At 42.3% G+C, this 22204-nt stretch overlaps 1 protein-coding gene across 1 annotated transcript in view; it reads left to right on the top strand.

Moving 5' to 3' along the window:
• LOC125891397 (adenylate cyclase type 6-like) overlaps positions 1-18897 on the top strand; it is a 43422-nt gene extending 24525 nt beyond the window's left edge. Inside the window, exons 4-24 of the mRNA XM_049580665.1 lie at positions 1396-1545; positions 1940-2061; positions 4542-4653; positions 4922-5049; positions 5251-5409; positions 5514-5655; positions 5830-5958; positions 8900-8928; positions 9183-9330; positions 9428-9525; positions 9677-9764; positions 9903-10019; positions 12550-12714; positions 12892-13067; positions 13289-13321; positions 13415-13444; positions 13556-13688; positions 15795-16058; positions 16217-16421; positions 16608-16732; positions 18428-18897. Coding sequence (XP_049436622.1) covers positions 1396-1545; positions 1940-2061; positions 4542-4653; positions 4922-5049; positions 5251-5409; positions 5514-5655; positions 5830-5958; positions 8900-8928; positions 9183-9330; positions 9428-9525; positions 9677-9764; positions 9903-10019; positions 12550-12714; positions 12892-13067; positions 13289-13321; positions 13415-13444; positions 13556-13688; positions 15795-16058; positions 16217-16421; positions 16608-16732; positions 18428-18556 — 2682 coding nt within the window. The 3' untranslated portion in view covers positions 18557-18897. The remainder of the gene's footprint in view (positions 1-1395; positions 1546-1939; positions 2062-4541; positions 4654-4921; positions 5050-5250; positions 5410-5513; positions 5656-5829; positions 5959-8899; positions 8929-9182; positions 9331-9427; positions 9526-9676; positions 9765-9902; positions 10020-12549; positions 12715-12891; positions 13068-13288; positions 13322-13414; positions 13445-13555; positions 13689-15794; positions 16059-16216; positions 16422-16607; positions 16733-18427) is intronic.
• Positions 18898-22204: the final 3307 nt, after the last annotated feature.

Here is a 22204-nt window from a genome sequence, read left to right on the forward strand (position 1 = left end):
TGTTTAAGCCTACTAATTTTAATCAGCATATGGATGCCAAGTTAGTATTTTACCACTCCTCTTTTTTTTTAAAAAAGCACACAGACACATTCATTAAGATATGCCGTGTGTGCATCTATACTGATAATCATCCTGTATCTGCAGTTCACCATCTCCCTTTGGGAGTCTTTCTCATAAACACAACTTACAAACATGTACTGGTTTGGCAACATACCAGCTGTGTCTCAGACATGCTTGTACTTCTGATGAAGTTTTTCATGTCCTCCTCAGTTTAATGATAATGTTGTTATTAGGACTGATTGAAACTCAGCGTTAATGTGTGTGTGTTGCCTGCATGTCTTTTTCTCATTATTGATGATATCATCTTCAGAGGAAGCACTCTGTTCTCTGGTCATGGGTCAAGTGACTTTCCCAGGCTGGAGTGTGTTTCTGAGCATGGAGAGGACGTGTGTGTGTGTGTGTGTGTGTGAGTGTGAGTGTGTGTGTGTGAGAGTGTATTTCTTAGCAGAGGGGAAGTCCAGAGCTCAAGGCTCCGTTTCTGATGTTCGGTCTTGGCTGTAGACGAGTGAGAAGAGAAATCAGTAACAGACTTACACAGACTCACCACACGCATCCATAAACACACAGGGACGCACAAAAAGAGGCTGCAACAGGGCAGAAGAATGTTTTTGAGGTCGATGACCCCACAAAGCTAACTGTACACTGTATCTAAGCTTCATTTACTCAAGCCACAGATAATGCTGTTTTACAGTTTGTCCCTCTGCATTCTGAAAGCCTCATTGTTCAACCAACATACCTCACTCTGCTAGGTACACACAAGAAAGTTACACTAATGGCTGCTATCTGAGGCTGTACATTCAAACATGAAAATGTCTCTGTTGCACTGCTTTAAAGTGCTCCATTGTGACACGAAGAATCTGTTGTGCAGGCAGGCTCGTGTCATCTGTTTTTGGTTCTCAAAAAAAGGCTTTTCATGCTGGATGAATCTATTTCCTGTTTTTTCCATTTTGAATTGATTCCATATAAACAACATAAAAGACAAAATAAACTTTAAGCTCAAGTAGCACAAAAATTGGAGTGACACATGTCACGTGTTCCCAGTCGTGCATCAGATTGAACCCTCTGGGCTTCCTATCTGCTGTTTCAAGCACGACGTGAGGAGAATGTCCTCTTGCAGAGCAACCACGAGGCCACGCTCATCTTCTCTAACCAGATCACGTCTAATGGCCCCTCAGACGTTTGAGGAATTTTTCTCCTCGCAGTAAATCCTATGACACAGAGTGTTATCAATTTTCGTTTATTGACCTCACCCAGGTCAGCCAGAGTTCACTGTTTTCCTATGATGTGACATGTGTGCATGCATTTCAGTCTCTCTTGCCATGTTTGTGTTTTCAGATCAGTGCCAACGTGCTGATCTTCGTGTGCACTAACATGATCGGGATCTGTACCCACTACCCTGCTGAGGTCTCCCAGAGGCAAGCCTTCCAGGAGACCAGAGGATATATCCAGGCCAGACTGTACCTGCAGAGGGAAAACCAGCAGCAGGTACACATATGCTCACACACACACACACACACACACACACACACACACACAGAGACACACGCACGGACACATGCATATTCAAACAAATAAGAGAGGGAGGCAGTCCTGCCTGCGTCCTGTAGGAAAACTAAACACATGAATGCAAAAGAGCAACAAATGGGTGTCTCCATTTTCCAGTCTAATTTTTTTGTCTCAGTTTTTGAGGTCAACAATATGCTCTGAAGTATAACACATATCTCCACTCCTCTCTATTTGACTAACACGTTCCCACGCAGATGCCAACGAGGCAGGGTGACTCATTGAGCATTCTTAACAGTAGAAACTGATGAAAATGAATGGGCTCTGTCTCTCTCTTTGCCTTTCTTTCTTTAATTTCTGTCTCTCTCTCTCTCAGGAGCGCCTACTGCTGTCAGTGCTGCCAAGGCACGTTGCCATGGAGATGAAGGCTGATATCAATGCCAAGAAGGAAGATATGATGTTCCACAAGATCTACATCCAAAAACACGACAACGTTAGGTACAGTAAACACAGACAGATACACATACATGCTTCCATACAGCTGCACTGTCACACACTCAGGAGGATGTCGGAGAGAGCTCGTACACTTTGCTATCGCAACTAGCACCAGTGGCTTTGACCCCACTCCGCTGACTGATGTGTCAGTTACAGAGTCACTCCAACAGCTATTTCCCTGACAGCATGTATTATGCATGTTGTTGTTTATTGACACTGACAGCACCGGCTGCAGACTGCTGTGCTTTCTGTAGCAAATGATGGGAGGCAGACCCCAAGTTTTCTGGCCCCCTGTCTCTGCCATCACCACTGGATTTCACCTCCCGAGAGGGAATAACTCGGTACTAAACAGGTGATTGAAACTCTCCATCCATTAGCCTGCTGTTGAGCCCAGCCAGTGCTGTTGAGGTTGTGTTGAAGATGGTGAAACGAGGTTGCAGCAGTGATCTCCTGTTAGAGGTGACCCAAATAGGTGCAGGTGATGCACTTAGTGGAATAATCAGTCACTGCTCTACTAAGGTTACACCTTTGTAGAGCAGGAACAATCCATTATCCAAATGTGACACAACAAGTTTAAAACCTGCTATCTTTTATTCCAAAATGATGCACAGCAGGTAATTTTGTAAAAGCTCCAACATCAGACAACAACTAAATCTATTATTCATTTTTTTTGATACAGTTGTTTACATCACTTATGTTTGCATAACAAGCTCATATTTGGTATATATTATGGTCAGTACATTTACCCTTCAAATGCATATCTGTATAATTATCAATAACTCAAACCTCTTTACTATGGGTGTGACTATACCTGTAATTTACATGGTCAAAAAATATTGATTTGGGCTTTAAAAGGACAGTGTGTAGGGTTAAGGGTGATTTATTGGCAGAAATGGAAAATGGAAAATAAGAATCATTGTGTTTTTGTTACCTGAGAATGAGCCATTTATGTCTATATGGAGCAGGTCCTCATCCTCAGAGTCCACCATGTTGCACCGCCATGTTTCTACAGTAGCCCAGAACAGAAAAACCAAACACTGGCTCTAGATACGGCCATTTGCGTTTCTGCATCCACCACCGTAGTTAGCAGCTCCTCTGCAACAGAGCATCAGAAAAATATTGATTTTTCACATGAAACTGCTTTATTCAGTGTTTGCACTGGTTTAAATCACTGGGTTGGCGTGTTTTGGAGAGGAGGAGACCTGCGGATGATTCGGCTCCTGAATGTCTGGATCTGAAGTTATCAGAGAAAAAAGGCGAGCACACATTAGCAGGTGCTGGGCTAAACGCCTGTTTGTGATGAGCTGAACAGCATCATAGAAACCCTGAGCTGGTACATGATACTGCTTTATTTTGTGTTTATGGAGAGGACGAGACCTCTGCAGATAATTCAATTAAAAACCTCCTGAACAGTGAACGCTCAGGAAATTCTATCCAGGAGTTCACACTCATGGGAGAAATTTCATCTAGTTACAATCTGCCATCCTCACTGCGAGATGCCACTAAATCCTACACACTGCTCCGTCAGCAGGTCAGATCACCCAGACTACAGAAAAAAAGTTTTTCACAGTCCTCCTAGTAATATCTGGCCATGCAGGATGTCCTGGTTATATTTTCAGATATTCTGTCACTTTTGTCTTTTGCTGCCACCCAGTACAATGTAGGTGCTTATTTTGTTTGTGGTGCTGATGTCATTGAAAAATCAAATGAAAAAAAATCCTATAGCAGCAGTAAAATTCTACATCCTTCTCCAGAAACAACAGCCCAGTCACTGTGTACAATTCACACACCCTGCTGCCAGTTTTCTTTGGGAGTATTTTCACAGTTTTAAGCAGTCCAGTAAAAACTGTTCACAGTGACAGCAGAAACGGATATCTCAGGACTTGGATAAATAAACCAAAAAACTGCATGCCAAAAGGACATCCACTGCACGGCTAGATAACACCAGTGAGTAAGTGAGAAACTGACCCTTGTGAAGATAATCCATTGCATCATGGCCCACAGCTTTGGACAGGGTGGGAGATGGAGACAGGCTCCGGGCTGCTGTAATTAAGGGCCAGTTGTCCCTGAGTGGATGACCTCATGGGACCAACAGCGCCATCTGTCGTCTTCCACTGGAACTCAGAATGTCTGCGGTGTTGTTTATCCTCGCCTTTCATTACTATCAAAAGTTAGCAATGAAAGGCATGCAGACAGGGGGACGGGGGGTGGTGTTCTCAGAGGGACGGGCTGGAGGAGGTGACCTACATTGGCCTAGATGATGAGAGCCAGAGCTGAACAAATGTCTGCCTCTCTCCCTCCCCTGCTCACATGGCAGCTGGACGCTGAGGAGGGTGGGAGGTGCTAGACCATGCTAACCAACTCTATATTGTATTGATTGATCTCATTCCCTGTCTCCTTTGTCTTTCTTCTCCTCTCTGTCTGTTTTGGTGACCCTCACCAACTCTCCCTCACTGCCAACCACCCCATCACCTCTCCTGCAGCATACTGTTTGCAGACATCGAGGGCTTCACCAGCCTGGCGTCTCAGTGCACGGCCCAGGAGCTTGTCATGACGCTGAACGAGCTGTTTGCCCGCTTTGACAAGCTGGCCTCGGTGAGCACTGACAACCTGCCGCCGTCATTTTCACAGTAGAACTTTGAGCCTCTGTTGCTTATGTAACCGTTAAGTCTTAGTCTTTACTGTTAGTATGACAAAGCCAACATGATGTACTTGTTGAAGGGGGAGGATTACTTAAGCACTGTGTAAAACATCTATTAGACTCTGCTGAGAATGATGAGTCATCTAAATTATGTATAAAAAGCTCTGTATTTGACATGAACATCATGAACATGTGTGTATATGTGTGTGTGTTCCGGTACAGGAGAACCACTGCCTGCGTATTAAAATCCTGGGGGACTGTTACTACTGTGTGTCAGGGCTTCCTGAGCCCCGGGCTGACCACGCCCACTGCTGTGTGGAGATGGGAGTAGACATGATTGAGGCCATCTCGTGAGTCAAATGCACACTGAAACACAAACAGAAACACACTCAAATGACAACACACACCCTTACAGCCACACAGTAATATTCCACGGAAGGTTAAGTTGAGATTTCTGGCGTTGTTCATGCTGCACAGGGTGTTTCGAAGAGATGCTGTGAACCTGAAGGTGACACTAGTTTTGTGACAATAATGTGTGTGTGCATCTGCAGGCTGGTGAGAGAGGTGACGGGTGTTAATGTGAACATGCGGGTGGGCATTCACAGCGGCCGCGTCCACTGCGGGGTGCTGGGCCTGCGCAAGTGGCAGTTTGACGTCTGGTCCAACGACGTCACCCTCGCCAATCAAATGGAAGCTGGGGGGAAGGCTGGGTGAGGCCCTCCTACTCTGCATGTGACTACATTGACGTATTCGCCCATAGCCTGTATTGTTTCTTACACATTGTGTGTGTGTATATGTGTGTATGTGTGTGTAGGCGTATCCACATCACCAAAGCCACGCTACAGTATCTGAACGGGGACTATGAGGTGGAGCCTGGATTTGGAGGAGAGAGGAATGCTTACCTGAAGGAGAACAACATTGAAACCTTCTTGGTGCTGGGCTGTAGCCAGAAGAGGGTTAGTTCATGGTCTCACACACACACACACACACACACACACACGTCCTTGATTACCTGCTTGACCTCTTCACAACTTCACACTAGTGCCATATTTCGCAGAAACAATATAATGGCTTGTCACCAGGCATAGAGGAGCTTGTTTGTCACTCTGTTGGGGATTCTTCACTTCCAGAAAGAGGAGAAAGCCATGATGGCCAAGATGCAGAGAGCACGTGCGAATTCTGCCGAGGGACTGATGCCACGCTGGGTGCCTGACAGATCCTTCTCCAGAACCAAGGAGTCCAAAGTCTTCAGGCAGATGGTGAGATACACACAGGGAGCACTTAGCTGAGCGCATGGCACCTGTTCTTCTTGTCTATATCTAATTTCCTGTGTCATTCTCTCCGCTCTCTGAAGTCAAATCACAAATATCCTTTCTAATTATGTCCTCAAAGTAGCTGTTAATATTAGATTTTTCTTTTACGGGGACATTCAAGGGTCAGAGGCCTATTGCTAAAGCCCAACTTTCTATCAATACACTTAATACCAACTTCCTTTTTTCTCATAGAGTCTCTGAAAACACAGTCACGCATGGCTCTAGGCAGGGCGGTTTCTGTCTGCAATTTGCTGCAGACATTCATGTCCCCAACAGGATGGACTGTAGAAGCTTTGGTGATCCTGTAGGGTTTTCTCTATTGCCATTATCAGGTCAACATTTTAGTTTTTAGTGTCCAGTCCCTGGATTTATAACTTAATACTTGCAAAAGTAGTTAGTTAGTTAAAAAGTAGTTAGTCTGTTGTGCTAGTTATGCAAGCAGGCTAACGTTTCGACACCACTCTGTCTACATCAGAGCCAAAGAGAATAAAGACAAAAAGTCAGTGACATATTGTATATCGTCAACCTACCCAGGATTCCAAATTAGGAGCTTGGAGTAGAGCTGCAACTCCTTTGCGTTGAGGTGGTTCGAGCATCTCATCGGGATGCCTTCAGGGAACCTCCTGTTAGCGTTTTCCAGGCATGTCCGACTGTGGGACCCCAGGGTAGACCTAGAAAATGCTGGAGGGATTATATAGCTCAGACTGGCCCGGGAATGCCTTGGGATCCCCCAGGAGGAGTTGCAAAGTGTTGCTTGGGAGTGAGACATCTGGAATACCTTGGTTAGCCTCCTGCCCCTGCGACCCAGCCCCAGAGAAGTCAATGAAAATGAATTGATAGATAGATGGATTTAAAATCTAGCGGACAGTGAATCCACAAGTGCGAGTTGCCATTGTCAATGTCCAACTGCCGCACCACCTGCAACATAATCACATCAAGAACAAAAGAAGACAGATATCTCTTAAAGTTACAAACATAAAACGTATAAAATACAAAAAGTAAAAGTACTGCATCTATCATGTGATAACATAATAATAAGGTTCCTTAAGTCTTCTGTTGCCTTAGTTGAAGATAAGCTTTTGTGGAACTTTGTTTTTCTGAACTTACAACGACTCACATATGCTTCTCCCTTCAATTTCTCAAATATGACCACAGTATAAAAGTAGCAAATGTTGCGTGCTAGCACACTAAACTAAGACAGTGAACATGATAAACATTAAACCTGTTTATACTCTCTGAATACTAGATGCTGATTGCCTTCAGAGTGTCCATTAATTCCTGATATAGGACACCTACTAAGTAGTTCCAGTGAAACTGTCTGTTCACCACTCTAAATTAATGGACTGGCTACACAGTATCAGCCTGCATCTGAAATGAGTAACCAAAGCAACAGGGACGCAGTCAGAGCCTCTGTTTACTGTTTTTGTGCAGTCCTGAAATGTCTCATGCCCTGAACACCACAGGATGGCAACTGTAACAACACAAGCTGTAAGAAGTACACTATATTCAACTCGCTACTTCAGGCTGCGGCTGACAGTAACATGACACGTATTTGTTCGTGAACATCTTGATATTGATTTGGGGACAATGACATGGCTGGATAGCTAGCTGTTCTTGTTGTTAAACATACCGCCAAATACGCACTTTTATTGACTTTGAATCTTGCTAGTCTGGCATTAGCTTTCTGGCTCATAGCAGAGCAGACTAAAAATATCACCTGTTGCCAAGAAGTATCTAAGGTTCATCCTATTTACTGAAGTAGTGAACAATGTCTCCATTGCATAAGAACCTTATGGGATGATGAAGATTGTTCCAGGTATTAGTCAGGTGTGAAACAGAGGGACTGAATCGTGGCTTGTGAAAAAAATTGTATGCTAATTGCATGGAAATATAAATGGTCTAATTTTTTTTTCCTTTGGCAAATGACCATGATATAAGCAGGATAGTAGCCTTTAAGGTGTCCATAATTAGGAATTAATTTCCTCCGCTGAAGCAATCGTCCTCTGTTTCGTGTTGGACGGTTCTGGCTTCCCTGACGTTCATACATTCCTGATAATGGACACCTCCTCCGGCATTATCCCTTACTATGCATTAGCCTGTTGTTGTTATTGTCCTTAGTAATTGTTCCTATGTACGCAGCCTCACAAATCTGACAGCATGACTTTGTAGATATGAATTTGAGCATTGGTGTGGTGGAGGGTATACGCAGGTACACACCTCTTTTTCTGGCCATTTACAGTATACCCACTAATCAGCCAAAAAAAGCCACCAGAATACAAAGGAGAGAGTATACCCACTTCCTTCTTGGTAACCTACCCATCTACCTAGTAATACACTTACCTCAACAACAGCCACTTCATCACTGAATCTGACTGCCTGAGGGTGACTAATGTGGACTGAATTGTATATATGGTTAAGCCGAAAGGAGACAATGGAAACGTGAGAACAAGTATTGATCTGTTCCTGTCAAACAAACAGGAGTTACAACAGGGCTCCCAGGGATTCCCAGTGCATCATTTACTACTGAAGCTAATCTGATGAGGCTGCAGCTGCAGATATTTCTGTTTCTCACTCTGTCTCATTTCCTCCCTCTCTTCATGCTGCAAGTCTCATTTCCTTGTCTTTGCTACATTTTCCCCCTCTACTGCTCCTTTTGTCCTCTCCATCTCAGAGGGCTTGAGCCCTAGGGGCAAAGAGGTTGTAATTTGAAGCCTCCGAGCATTAATTAAAACATCAGTCTGGCTCTCAGGGATTAGCTGTGCAGATGTCTGAGTCTCTGTCTATTTTTCAGTTGCACTGTGGCTACACGATAATCTCTCCCTTTCTCTTTCCTGCACTTCCTCTGCTTTTTGGTCTCATTTTAACTCTCTGTTTTTGTTTTTCGCAGGGCATCGACGAAGCATCCAGCAAAGACAAGTGAGTGTTGCGGCCCCAGTTTATGTTACTAGGGTGGCTTTTGTTATTAGTGATCGACTTGCAGGCTGTCAGTGTAGCAGTCTAACTTTAGAGCCCACTGTTGGTTTTATTCAGTCAGATGCAACCCAGCACTAATACCATATTAGCTCTGAGTCATCCTGCCTGTCACAGCATAGGCCAACTCCCTCATACACACTCACACACAGACGCAAACTCACACCACACAGTGACCTATTGTTCCATCTACCTCATAGCCGCTGTGCTCAGGAGGCCCTGAACCCTGAGGATGAGGTGGATGAGTTTCTTGGACGGGCTATTGACGCGCGAAGCATTGACCAGCTGAGGAAGGACCACGTCAAGAAGTTCCTACTCACCTTTCAGACTGTCGACCTTGAGAAAAAGGTTGATATTTGCTCTGAAAATATACCATAATTCTCTGTCAAATCAACTGAATTGATTAAACTTAATTCTCTTTGATTTTTTTATTTTGTATTTCCAGTACTCCAAAAAGGTTGATGATCGTTTTGGAGGATACGTGGCCTGCACACTCTTTGTGTTCTGTTGCATCTGTTCCATTCAGATCATTATTTTCCCAGAGTAAGTAGCTCTCTCCGATAAGTTGCCTTTCCCAGTTTCCCACTTTCCCCACTTCTACTGAACTGTGGACAGGAAATGTGGTCTTGATTGGTTTATGAGGAGTTAATGAGAGTTACACGTCCTATTGAGCCTGTTCTCTTCTCTTCCGCAGCAAAATGCTTATGACTGGTCTTTACATCAGCATCTTCATCGTCCTTACCAGCATCCTCTTCATCTGTGCCATCTACTCCTGCATCAAAGTGAGAAACAAAGGCCCTCTCCACTCATATGATTTCTCGTGCAGATATCTTCAGATAAGACTCATTATCATATGTCTTCAGCCAGCATCACTAATGGTATTAACTTATCTGATCTTCTCCCTGCCGTCTGTGTTAAAGCTCTTCCCAGCTGCCTTGCAGACCGTGACAAGGAAAATAGTCCAGTCTCGTGCAAACAGCACACTGGTGGGCGTCTTCACCATCATCCTCCTCTTCATTTCCTCCTTTGCTAACATGGTAGGGACGGCAGCTCTCCATCTTGTCACGTTTTTATCCTGTGACAGTTGTGACTGGTGTTGTTTCAAATTAGACCAGATTGCCTAAGGGGGTGGTGTAGTTAGGGGTTAGGTGTTATTATTCATGATCCATCACTGTGACAGAAATAGGTCTATTTTTAACCATTTTATCCATCAAATTTTTTAGCATGTTTATCTACTTAGCATTGCTTTTGCATATATTTAGATTAAAACATGTTTAATTCTAGGGCGGCACGGTGGTGTGGTGGTTAGCACTGTCGCCTCACAGCAAGAGGGTTGCCGGTTTGATCCCGGGTGTGGGAGCCCTTCTGTGCGGAGTTTGCATATTCTCTTCGGGCACTCCGGCTTCCTCCCACAGTCCAAAGACATGCAGATTGGGGACTAGGTTAATTGATGACTCTAAATTGCCCGTAGGTGTGAATGTGAGCCTGAATGGTTGTTTGTCTCTATGTGTCAGCCCTGCGATAGTCTGGCGACCTGTCCAGGGTGTACCCCGCCTCTCGCCCGATGTCAGCTGGGATAGGCTCCAGCCCCCCCACGACCCTCAAGAGGATGAAGTGGTTAGAAGATGAATGAATGAATGAATGAATGTTTAATTCTAGCCATGCCAAATTATAAATGCCATGACCTTGGGATGGTTAGCCACCAGCTGGGGCCCTTCTGTGTGGAGTTACTGTAGCATGTTTCTGCAGGTTCTCTGTCTTCTTCTCACAATCCAAATCCATTTGAGGTTAGGTTAGGTTAACTGGGGACTCTAAATTGCCCATAGGTGTGAATTTGAGTGTGAATGTTTGTCTGTCTCTATGCATCAGCCGAGACACTGACAACCTAGAGACAGCTCTGTGATAGTCTGGCAACCACTCCAGGGTGAACCTTGCCTCTCGCCAAATGTCAGACCTGGAATAGGCTCCAGCCACCGCAACCCTGAATAGGATAAGTGGTTATGGACGATGAATGGATGAATGACCAAGACAAGTGTTAAAGGGTTACTTCGATGGCCCAGAAAAGTTCAATCAATATTTGTGAACATGAGCTACTCTCTCTCAAAGCCAGAAACCAGAGAAGTCTCAAATTTGTGATGTCATAGGATATAAAGTCTGAAGCTACTCCCTTAACAGTTCATGGGAGACTGATTTTGTGGACTCACGATGATTGTTTTCTTTTTGTTCCCAAATGAGCTTTTTGTCTATTGTAGTGTTCTCAGTTTGGAAACAGAAAATGTCCTCATATACTCCCAACATTCCCCTGGGTGCTCTCTGTGTTATCTAGAACATCTTTCACTATTCATTGTCTATGGAGCAGCTCCAGACTTTATACTCTATGACATCACAAATTTGAGTTTTAGCACTATGTCAGCGAGTCATTCATGTGTACCAATATTTTTTGACCTTAGGAATAACATGTGTGAATTCTGAAAATGGGCGTAGGTCCCCTTTAAGAGTCAGTGAAAGCCCTTTTGCATCATCCTCATGAAATGTGCTTTCAAACAATGTTAAGTATCAGAAACAGTAACCCACAGATGCCTCGTGTGCTGTGACTACAGGCTGATGCTCTGTACTGTACCTGTTTTGCATTGTAAATCTTGTAAAGCTATTATATTTGATTATGGCTCTGCAGCTGTAGCTTTTTGCTCTACTTCTAAGATTGGCTGCCTGCAGGGTTGTTTCAGCCTGCGATTGGTTGCTCAGTGTCACACTCCAACATCGAGCTAGCCAATTTAGATTTCATAAAGACTTATTCAGTAGCTCGCTCGCTCAGATCAGCAGCTGCTTTCCCTATGTCTGCACTGTTGAGAATCTACCACTCTTCTTGTTTTTTTGGAGTCATTGTTTGACTCCAAACATAATTGACATAATTAAACATATTTAATTGGGACCCCCCACCCCCACCTATATATCAAATATGCGCAAAATGCAATTTGTAAAATGATATTATATGAGTACCTACAGTATGTGCAGAAAATATTTCAAGCACTGTGGCTGAGGGCATTTAAAATTTTGTGTCAAAACTCAAATTAAATGGTAGAAAAGACGAATATTCTTGGATGAAAACACCTGGTTACAGTGTTTGCTGAGTAATGACAGGCCCAAGGGTTGTTTGGGAAAAGTTACATTGACATGGCCTGTGTTATTTTGAAGACATTATTTACACTTTTTTTTTTTTTTTTTTTTTACCAGAGAGCACTGATAACTATTTCCCAAATGTAAAATGTTGTGCTCAGTGCATTTCTTGTTCCAAATTATGTAATACCCATCATGATCTTTATCAAACTGCAGATGTTATGCACAAATACATCGTTATCAGAAATCCCAAACAGGGATATTGCTGTCGGCCTCAAAAACCCAGTACCAGCTGGGCCTCACTGTCATTCGATGGGGACAAGAAAAAGTATTGACATGTGTTATAAATGCGGCTTTCTGTTTTCAGCGTTAGATTTGTGTGTGTCTTTCGCTGTTGTACCTTTATGGGCTGGCGCTGAAATGACAGACTGTGTTGTCCTTTCCTGCCAGTTTACCTGCAGCAGAGTGAAACTGCGGGAATGTGTGGCTGAAACGCTGAACACAACTCCCAACTCAGTGACTCTCTGCCTGCTGCACAACCTGACCAAGACAGCAGTCGACGGTTTGACTCTGTGTTCCACTGATTCCATGCCCATGCCCTGCCATTTCCCCGAGGTCAGTCCCGTAACATTTTAGTGTGTGTGTATATTGTGTGTGTGTTCATACAAATGTCTGTGTGTTTTTCTTTGTGCATGGAAAGTTTGAATATTCACCTAACCTTCCTCCTCTTCCTCCTCCTCCTCCTCCTCCTCCTCCTCCTCCCCCTCCCTCGCTGTCTTCTCTCTGCTGCAGTATTTCAGCTACAGTGTACTGCTGACCCTGTTGGCCTGCTCTGTGTTCCTCCACATCAGCAGCATAGGGAAGCTGGCTCTGATGGTGTTCATCCAGCTCACTTTCCTCCTGCTGGTGGAGTGGCCTCAGGTGGTCCTGTTTGACAACGCAGACCTGCTGGTCATTGCCAACACCCTGTGAGTCCCCTGCTAGGAGCACACACATGTACTAACACACACAGTACACTCGCTCTTTCCCAGTTTTCAACCTGAATTGTTTAACTCCTGTGTCACAATACTGTGGTTTAGGCTGGACATGGCCTAATTTAATACAATAATCTTTAGATTGTCAAAGACCTAATTTCTCATGTATGAGCTGGGCTCCATTTTTTTTAAACATGTTCTCATTTTTTTCTCAGGCTATTATCACCTGTTAATGATTCCCAACAACAGTAAGTTGTATTCTTTTGTTTTTCACTGCCTAATTTAAGTGACTCATACACTTTTGTCGACATGACTCTCTCTTTCTCTTTCTTATTTTCTAGGCCTGGTTTCAATGAAACTGCAGAACAGTGGTGAGTAGCTTTCACTTATCATATGTTTTAGAATGTGTCAGGTTGCGTACATTCTACTGCCATGCAAGGCGCTCATTCATGACTTATGTCAACTCCTTCTTTCCTCCTCAGCCTGGACAGTGTGCCTCAGGTACCCTTAAAGGTCATGACCCCTGTAATCTTGACCGTGTTTGTTCTGGCTCTCTACTTGCATGGCCAGCAGGTGGAGTCCACCGCTCGCCTTGACTTCCTCTGGAAGCTGCAGGTAAATGAAACAGTTTCATGTGTATAACAGAATAAAAGTTGCTACAGTGGAAACTGCTTATATATTTATCACTTTACTCCCTGTTACTTAACATTGTAATAACCCGACTGCCTCCAGCTGGCTTCCTGAGGCCGGTGCTGCGTGCACATTGAAATCGTGACCGGAAAAAGAAGGTTATCTTCTCTCAGTGAAAAACACAGTCTTCTCAAAGCTTATGACAAACTGCCAAAAACAAGCCAGCAGAGAAAAATTGGTGCTCCTCTGTCTACTTTGTGCTGTCTACTCAAACAATGAGAAAAAGTCATGGCTGCTAGAGATGGAGACAGATAACAAATGCGCTTAGGGAAAACACCTTTATTTACCCAGGAAGTCCCATTGAGACTGAAAATGTCTTTTACGTGAGAGACCTGGCCGAGGCAGCAGCCAATCAAAGCACATTTAAAATGCAACAAATACAACATATAATACAAAAATCCACAGTAAAACAACGACTATTCAAACATAGTGGTCTCTCAAGAAAAACGAGCACATGTCTCTGTCACCACATTCTTTATGATGCCCTTAAATTCACTGATGGATATAAGTGCTTCTAATTTTAGATCTTTCGGGAGATTGTTCCATGTACAAGGTGCATAATAGGAAAATGCAATTTTCTCCAGATCTGTTAAAACCCAGGGTACATTGAAAAGCAACCAACTGGAGGAGTGTAGCTGGTAACTATCAGAGCTGACACACAGGAGGGTACAGAGGTAGGCAGGAAGTTTGCCCTATATTGCTTTGTAGATAAAAGAATAAACAAGTGCTGTCTTCTGCGAATGGTCAATGACCCAATCCACCAAATCATAAAGAATGCAGTGATGAGTAATTGACTTTGCATTTGTAATAAAACATCGAGATAATAATGCCTCTCATTATTTTACACTCATGTAATAAATATACAAATGTCAACTAGATGAGCAGGAGCAATAAAGCAAAAGACAAAAATGGTTATAATAATCATCTGCTTATAGTGATCAATGTGACCCAGACAGACATGATCACTTTAAGAGGTTTCTACTGCATTATTTACTTTTTTCTTTTAATGCCATCACCTGCCAGGGACTGCAGATTAAAATTCCCCTGTATTGCTAAATCTGGCACATTTACACGATGGACTTAAAGGAACAGTATGTCAGATTCAGAGGGATTTAGTGGCATTTAGCAGTGAGGATTAGGCTACAGATTCCAACCAGCTGAAACTCCTCCTGGTTAGAATTCCTTCAGTGTTTATTGTTCAGGATGGTCTAACGGTAGCCCAGTTGTCTGCAAATGTATCGTCCTCTCCAAAACAAAAGAACCAGGTGATTTAAACCTTAAAGCTATGGATTTTGTTTTGTTGTTTTTTTTTCGACGGTGCTCGTTGCTGCTATGGTGGCTGATTCAAAAACTTAAAAAAGCAAATGGCCCTGTCTAGAGCCAGTGTTTGGTTTGTCTGTTCTGGGCTACTGTAGAAACATGGCAGTGCAACATGGTGGATTCCACTGGCAACAACCCGCTCCCTATGTAGATATAAAATGCATATTCTAAGGTAACGAAAATAAGAATTGTTGAATTTTCGTTACCTTAGAATATGCATTTTCGTTACCTTAAAATGCATATTCTAAGGTAACGAAAATTCAACAATTCTTATTTTCAGGTGATTATTCACTAAAGAAAACATACTTATTATATTATATTCTTTTTCTGCCAATATATCCCCCTAAATCCTACACATTGGACCTTTAAGTGCTCATGCTAATTAATGTTTACTCTCCCTTTTAAATAAACATGAAGATAAACTCACCAAAAATAAATGGAGCAGACATTTTGACTTGTCATAAAAGGAAAAGCACAGGGTTAATAATTACACTGTCAATGGCTCTGGTCTATTCAGGTGTCCCAGTAAGTCATGACAGTGTGAATTTAGCCATGATGCATTTTACATTTTACTCCCGTGCTCTCTCTACTATGACATGTCATCATACCTTCTGCAAAACAGGCCTACGGCAACACCTGTGAGTACTTCAGGAATCCAGTCACATGACAAATAAGTCTAAGTAAACACATCTCTCTCCATCCCTTCCGCAGGCCACAGAAGAGAAGGAGGAGATGGAGGAGCTGCAGGCATACAACCGGCGCCTGCTCCACAACATCCTGCCCAAGGATGTAGCCGCCCATTTTCTTGCACGGGAGCGCCGGAATGACGAGTTGTACTACCAGTCATGTGAGTGCGTTGCAGTTATGTTCGCCTCCATCAGCAATTTCTCTGAGTTTTACGTGGAGCTGGAGGCTAACAACGAGGGAGTGGAGTGTCTCAGGCTGCTCAACGAGATCATTGCCGATTTTGACGAGGTGAGCAGAGAGAGAAAAATTTGAAAGATGAATACAAATTCTGTATCAGATCTGTAAAATGGGGCAGTTAGATATTTGTTTTTGCTGCTTACAATCACCTTGTCCTGGTTGTCTGTGTCCTTCTGCAACTTTAATAAGCTTGTGTTCCTCGTCTCCAGATCATCAGTGAGGAGAGGTTCCGTCAGCTGGAGAAAATCAAGACCATTGGCTCCACCTACATGGCAGCCTCTGGCCTCAATGACTCCACCTACGACAGAGAGGGCCGTTCACACATCCTGGCTCTGGCCGACTACGCCATGAGGCTTAGGGAGCAGATGAAATACATCAATGAGCACTCCTTCAACAACTTCCAGATGAAGATAGGTAAGCCTGGAGGGTAACAGAGATTTGGCTTGAAGCATTATCTGATAAAGCTTCTTTTGATTGGCATTCCTCTAAAGACCATGCTTTTCCCAGTTACAGTTATCTACTTCCTCACAAACAGCATTATAATTGAGTTATTGTGGTGTAAGAAGTATGATGTAACACCGCCGGGGTATTTGTTCTCAGGGTTGAACATGGGGCCAGTGGTAGCAGGGGTGATTGGAGCCAGGAAACCACAGTATGATATCTGGGGGAACACAGTCAATGTGGCCAGCCGGATGGACAGCACAGGAGTACCAGACTGCATCCAGGTACTGCCCCCACACTCTTCTCAGTACGACCTCAGCAACTTTATGTTTACAAGAAGCATTTAGCAGTCAAAGTTATTGCAAAGTGAATCAGCCAAAGCAGAATACTAATCCAGTTACTGATGAAATTAGTCATGATGCTGTTATCATTAGTCACTCCAACATGAAAGTGTGCGTCAGTTATGTTTATTCATACCCAAATCAAAAAACGCACATTGCAGACATCTTTCCTCTAACTGAGAGATGTTTATCACTCCAAGGCAAGTACATTTAAAGTACTGTGGTGTTTAAAAGACACAAAGTCATGTGCCTCGTACTGAAAGTATGAAAGTATCATAGCAGATACCAGTGGTACAGATACACTCAGTGCACAGTCCTTAAGTCCACACATCTGCTCTGCAGAAGTGCCCTTGAGCAAGAATCACTGTCAGCACATGCTGTTCTCCTACAGAAACAGTGCTCTAATGTCCTTCTGGAGGAGGGCAGGAAGCTAAATCTGAATGCCCTGTGTTATTCTCATCTGAAAGTTTAAAAGAGGAAAATCGTAACCACTGTGAGCAACCACTGGAGGAAGATTCCCACAGTCTAATTTTTACTCTCTTATTCATGGATATATGATTGATGTCAACACTCAGTTTGAAATATGTTAAGAATGCCATGCCGACTAAGATCAGTGGTGATTTATGTATTTTCTTGTACCAAATGAAATCCATAAATTGGCTGCTGCAAACATTACAGTCAGAACAATGTTGCCATCTGTTGTACAGTTACAGCTACTGCAAGACAAAATACACTAACTAGTAGGGATGCAACTAATGATTATTTCCATAATTACCTTTTTTGTCCATTTTATTGGTTAATTGTTTACTCTGTGAAATGTCATAAAAATAAAAATAAAATGTGCATCTTGTTTTATTCAACCAATAGTCCAAATTCAAATGTATTATAAACACAAATCTTCACCCCTGATATAAAAAAATGAAAAAAAAAAAGTAGTTTACAATTATATAAAATAAATAAAAACAGAACTAGTGAATGTTTGACATTCATGATATTTTTACTTAAAGCGACAGTTCACCCCAAAATCCAAAATACATATTTTTCCTCTTACCTGTAGTGATTTTTATCAGTCGAGATTGTTTTGGTGTTAGTTGCCAAGTGTTTGATATATCAGCCGTAAAGATGTCTGCCTTGTCTTGAATATAATGGACTTGTGGTGCTCAAAATGCCAGAAAGATACATTTAAAAAACCTTATTGTGAGTAGATTTATGCAGGAACTATTTTCTTTTTGCTAAACCACACCTGTGGATTATCTTGAGTAACTGGGTTATGATTTCTGGGAAGAGACATTGCTGTTTTTTTTTTCCTCTAACACTTGGCAACTCACACCAACACAGTCTAGACTGATAAATAGCATTCCCTGTCCCTTTAAACTAAACCGGTTGTCAAAATGTTTGTGGATACATTTTCTGCCAACTGCATATTTGTTTCAGCACTAATAGATAAGAAGGTCTATTTTGCTGTACTTGAATACTTTTAAAGCCCTTTATCTGTATCTTTCTACCCATACTTAATATTCCTTCATCTCAGTCACTGTAGGGAGATGATTCGATGTGAAACTGGGACTGGCAGTGTTTCTCTTGGGAAGGGTTGAGTGTCTCACGTCCCGGGTGTCAAATGTCCATGTCCTCTCTTAGGTGACCACGGACTTATACCACGTGCTGGTCAACAACGGATACCAGCTGGACTGTCGAGGTGTTGTCAAGGTGAAGGGCAAGGGAGAGATGACCACTTACTTCCTCACCAGCGGTCCCCCGGGCAGTTAACAACAGGCAGGCCGACCGCAGCGTGACTCCCACTGCACTGATGAGACAGAGACTGCAGAAAGACTGAGTGGTCAGCTCGGCGAGGAGCACCAAAGCACGGTGCGAAACACACTGGGGACGGGAGATGGCCAACAGAGACGAGCTCGGCCTGTCTGTTTGTTGTCACGTACTCAGATGCACACATGTAGGACGTTGTTCATGTTTGAAGGCTTTTTTCAAGCTGCTCGAGAGATCACGAAGCCCAGTTGCCTTAGGACGGAAGTGGCTATGCTTGTGTTTATGAGCAATAGTACAAGTATTTCATCTGGAGTCGTTATTTATTTTGGTGTGGATGGATTTTTGTGATGACCTTGTACAAAAAAGAAATATATATATACATACAAAAAACTATGTTACTTAAAAGAAAATATGCAAGGACAACATGAAGGATGAAAATGACCAAAGAACAAATGTTTGATATGAAACACACTAATGATTCTGTTCTAAACTACAGCAAACTTCAGTAATTTATTCATCTTTTGACAGTAAAGGCCACGGTAACGTCACCGTCGTTGATGGGGGCGAACACTTTTTGTTTTTTTGTTGTGGACTTAACTCATGAAGGCGAACACACACACACACACACACACACACACACACACACATGCACACATACGGAAACACTCACAATAACCTTGGCTTTGACTTCTGTGTTTCTTATCAGGGCCTTCTTTGTTTCTTCTAGCCTGTGATTAGCCACAATCTTTTGGACACAAGGCTGTTTGTGGTTCACTGAAATGTACGATTAATAACTCGCTCCCTGCAATGTATTTTTGGTTCAAGCCAAAAATGAGAATTGAAGGAGGAACGTTTGCATTAGTATCCCGGTACTGAAGAGAGATTGTTAAACTGTTATGAAATGTTTTATATAAGTGTGTGTGAGTACAATATGTATGGGTGTTTGGGTGTGTGTATGGGTGTGAGCACACATAGCTGAATGCTGATCTTTATCTATAAAGGGGCATACTGTAACTTTTCACTGTGAGGTTTTTATGATACTGTATGACAATGCTTTCTTGCCAAACTGGTCGCTGCAAGGCATGTTTTATATTATTCCTCGGAGTTGTGTGTCCATTCCTGATTTCTCGTGTCAAAATTATCATTTGAAGAGAATTATGTCTACTGCGCTTTTTAGCGGACTGTGATTTTGACTGATTTCATTCCAACCTAAATAAGCAAAGAGACGTAAACTTTGGATTGTGTCACGTGTGTGAACGTAAACTGGTTTCAGGATTAACCGTATGCAGGAATTCTCCGTCTGCTCACAAGTATTGCCTTGAGATTATGCAGTTACAAGGTCCGCATACTTTATGGACCAATATTCACCACTTTACACAACAGTATTTGACCCCATCTGGTTGTATTTGGTACGTGGAGGCTTGTAACCCCCTAAAATGAGTCATTCAACACAATAATCATATGAATGTACGTAATATTTTTGTCCACACTGAAACTACTACTGAAAAAAAAACACTCTTTACATTGCCTTTGGTACTGAGGAAGGAGCTTAATCATTGTACTAGAGGCCAAGTTGATTGGACGTCATGTTTGCTAAAAAGTGAAGGTGTATTTTACATGTAGACGAGCTTTACACCCGGTGTTGATATGCTCACTTTTCTGTCTGAGCCAAAACAATGTTGCCTTCACAGGCTACTAAAAAGGTCCTCACTTTCGCTTATCCCTCTGTCCTTACAATAAAAAAGGTCAGCTGAACACTGTTGCATTTTCCTTTAAAAAGTGGCAGAGGTTAAGAAATAGTGCAATGATTAATTTGATTTATTTCCCCCTGGATAAAAAAAATAATAAATGGCTGTTTTTGCATTGATTGTGTTTATTTGTTTTATTATTTCTGTTGCATTGTACAAAAAATGCCTCAAATTAGTGCTGCACAGTTAATGGAATTATTATGGAAATTGTAATATGGCCAAGTGCAATATCGCATTTACAGGAGCTGCAGTTTTTTGATAAAGGCAAAATGTGTCACAACATAAATGGTATGTCGCAACATACCATTTATAATGGTATGTCACAACATACCATTATAAATGAAGCCCCAGCCTACAAATCATATTCAAGTAAGGGGACAAGCTTGTTTGGTACAGAACCCATCAATGATCACGTTATTGCTTTAATATTTTTTTCAGTGAAAATTCAAATTCACGAAATTACCATTCCCTCTAAAATCGTGACTCATATTGCAATCGCAGAATCTGTCATATTAATTGCAATATGATTTTTTTGTAGGCATATCATTCCTACCTCAAATATCTAGAGGGGCACCCAAGGAATTTAAAGGAACAGTTTTGAAAGACTAGGGGAATTAAGTGGTATTTAGTTGTTAGGATTCAATTCAATTCGATTTTATTTCTAAAGCCTAATATCACAGTTTGCCTCAGAGAGCTTCACACAACATAAGACATCCTTCTGTCCATCACAGCCCCCAAAAACTAAAATGGTAGAAACCTCAGGAAGAGCAACTAAGTAGGGATCCCTCTTCCAGGACAGACAGACATGCAAAAGATGTTGTGTGTACAAAACAGATGAGCATAATAAAATTACAGTAATCCATGTGACAGTATGTATGTTATATGCATATATTACTATATGAGAGAATGTGACAATAATAATCATATGTGTATAATAATGATATTGCAGATTGCGACCAACTGAAACTAGTTAGAATTCCTTCAGTGTTTGTTCAGGAGGAACTGACAGCACTGACAGCAGAGTCTTCCTCTTCAAAACAAATGCACTGAATAGTAATTAAAACCAGTAAAAACACTCAAGAAAGAAGTTTTATGTTAAAAAAAAAAGTGTTTTGGCGGCTGATGCAAAAATGCTAATGGCTCTATCTAGAGCAAGTATTTGGTTTGTCAGTTCTAGGCCACTGCAGAAACATGGTGGCGCAACAGATGGACTCTGGTTAAGGACCCTCTCCCTGTGTATATATAAAGGGCTCATTCTAAGGTAATGAAAAGACGAGGATTCTTATATTCAGGTGACTATACATTAAAAGAAAACATACTCATTATATTACATTCCCTCTCAGACATAATCCCCATAAATCCTACCCACTGGACCTTTAAAAATATATTTATGGTGCTTCGAGAAACCCCTTACATATGGTGAGGTCACTCAGATGTCAAAGTGGGTACTCAAACAGGCAACCTTTCTATAGGATGAGGTTCTTAGAGGAACCCTCAACAATTTATAAGCTCCTGGAGGAACCTCAGACCGCAGTGTGCTCCAACAAGCACTTTTCTTCAGCTCACAGCTTCTGGACAAACCCTTTTTAATTTGAGTCCTCATGCACATTGGAGGGTTCCTAGAAGAACCCAGCGCGTAAAATGCTTCTTTTAGGAGCCCTGGATTTTTCTAGGATCATCCAATGAAACCTTTTACTCGAGAAAGCTTCTGGAAGAATTGAGGTCTCCGTGACTAATATTCATTACTGCATTGTCTACTTCAGTGTTGTCCTTGCAACAAAACTGAAGGCTCTTGGATCTCTACGGTAGAAATGACAGTAAAATGAATTTTACAAAAGACAACAAGGGCACCACCCACCTTTAATTTGTTCTTATTAATGTGTGTTGAGAGGAATAAATAGTG

This window comes from Epinephelus fuscoguttatus, linkage group LG7, assembly GCF_011397635.1.
Source record: "Epinephelus fuscoguttatus linkage group LG7, E.fuscoguttatus.final_Chr_v1".
In the NCBI taxonomy this organism is placed as follows: domain Eukaryota; kingdom Metazoa; phylum Chordata; class Actinopteri; order Perciformes; family Serranidae; genus Epinephelus; species Epinephelus fuscoguttatus.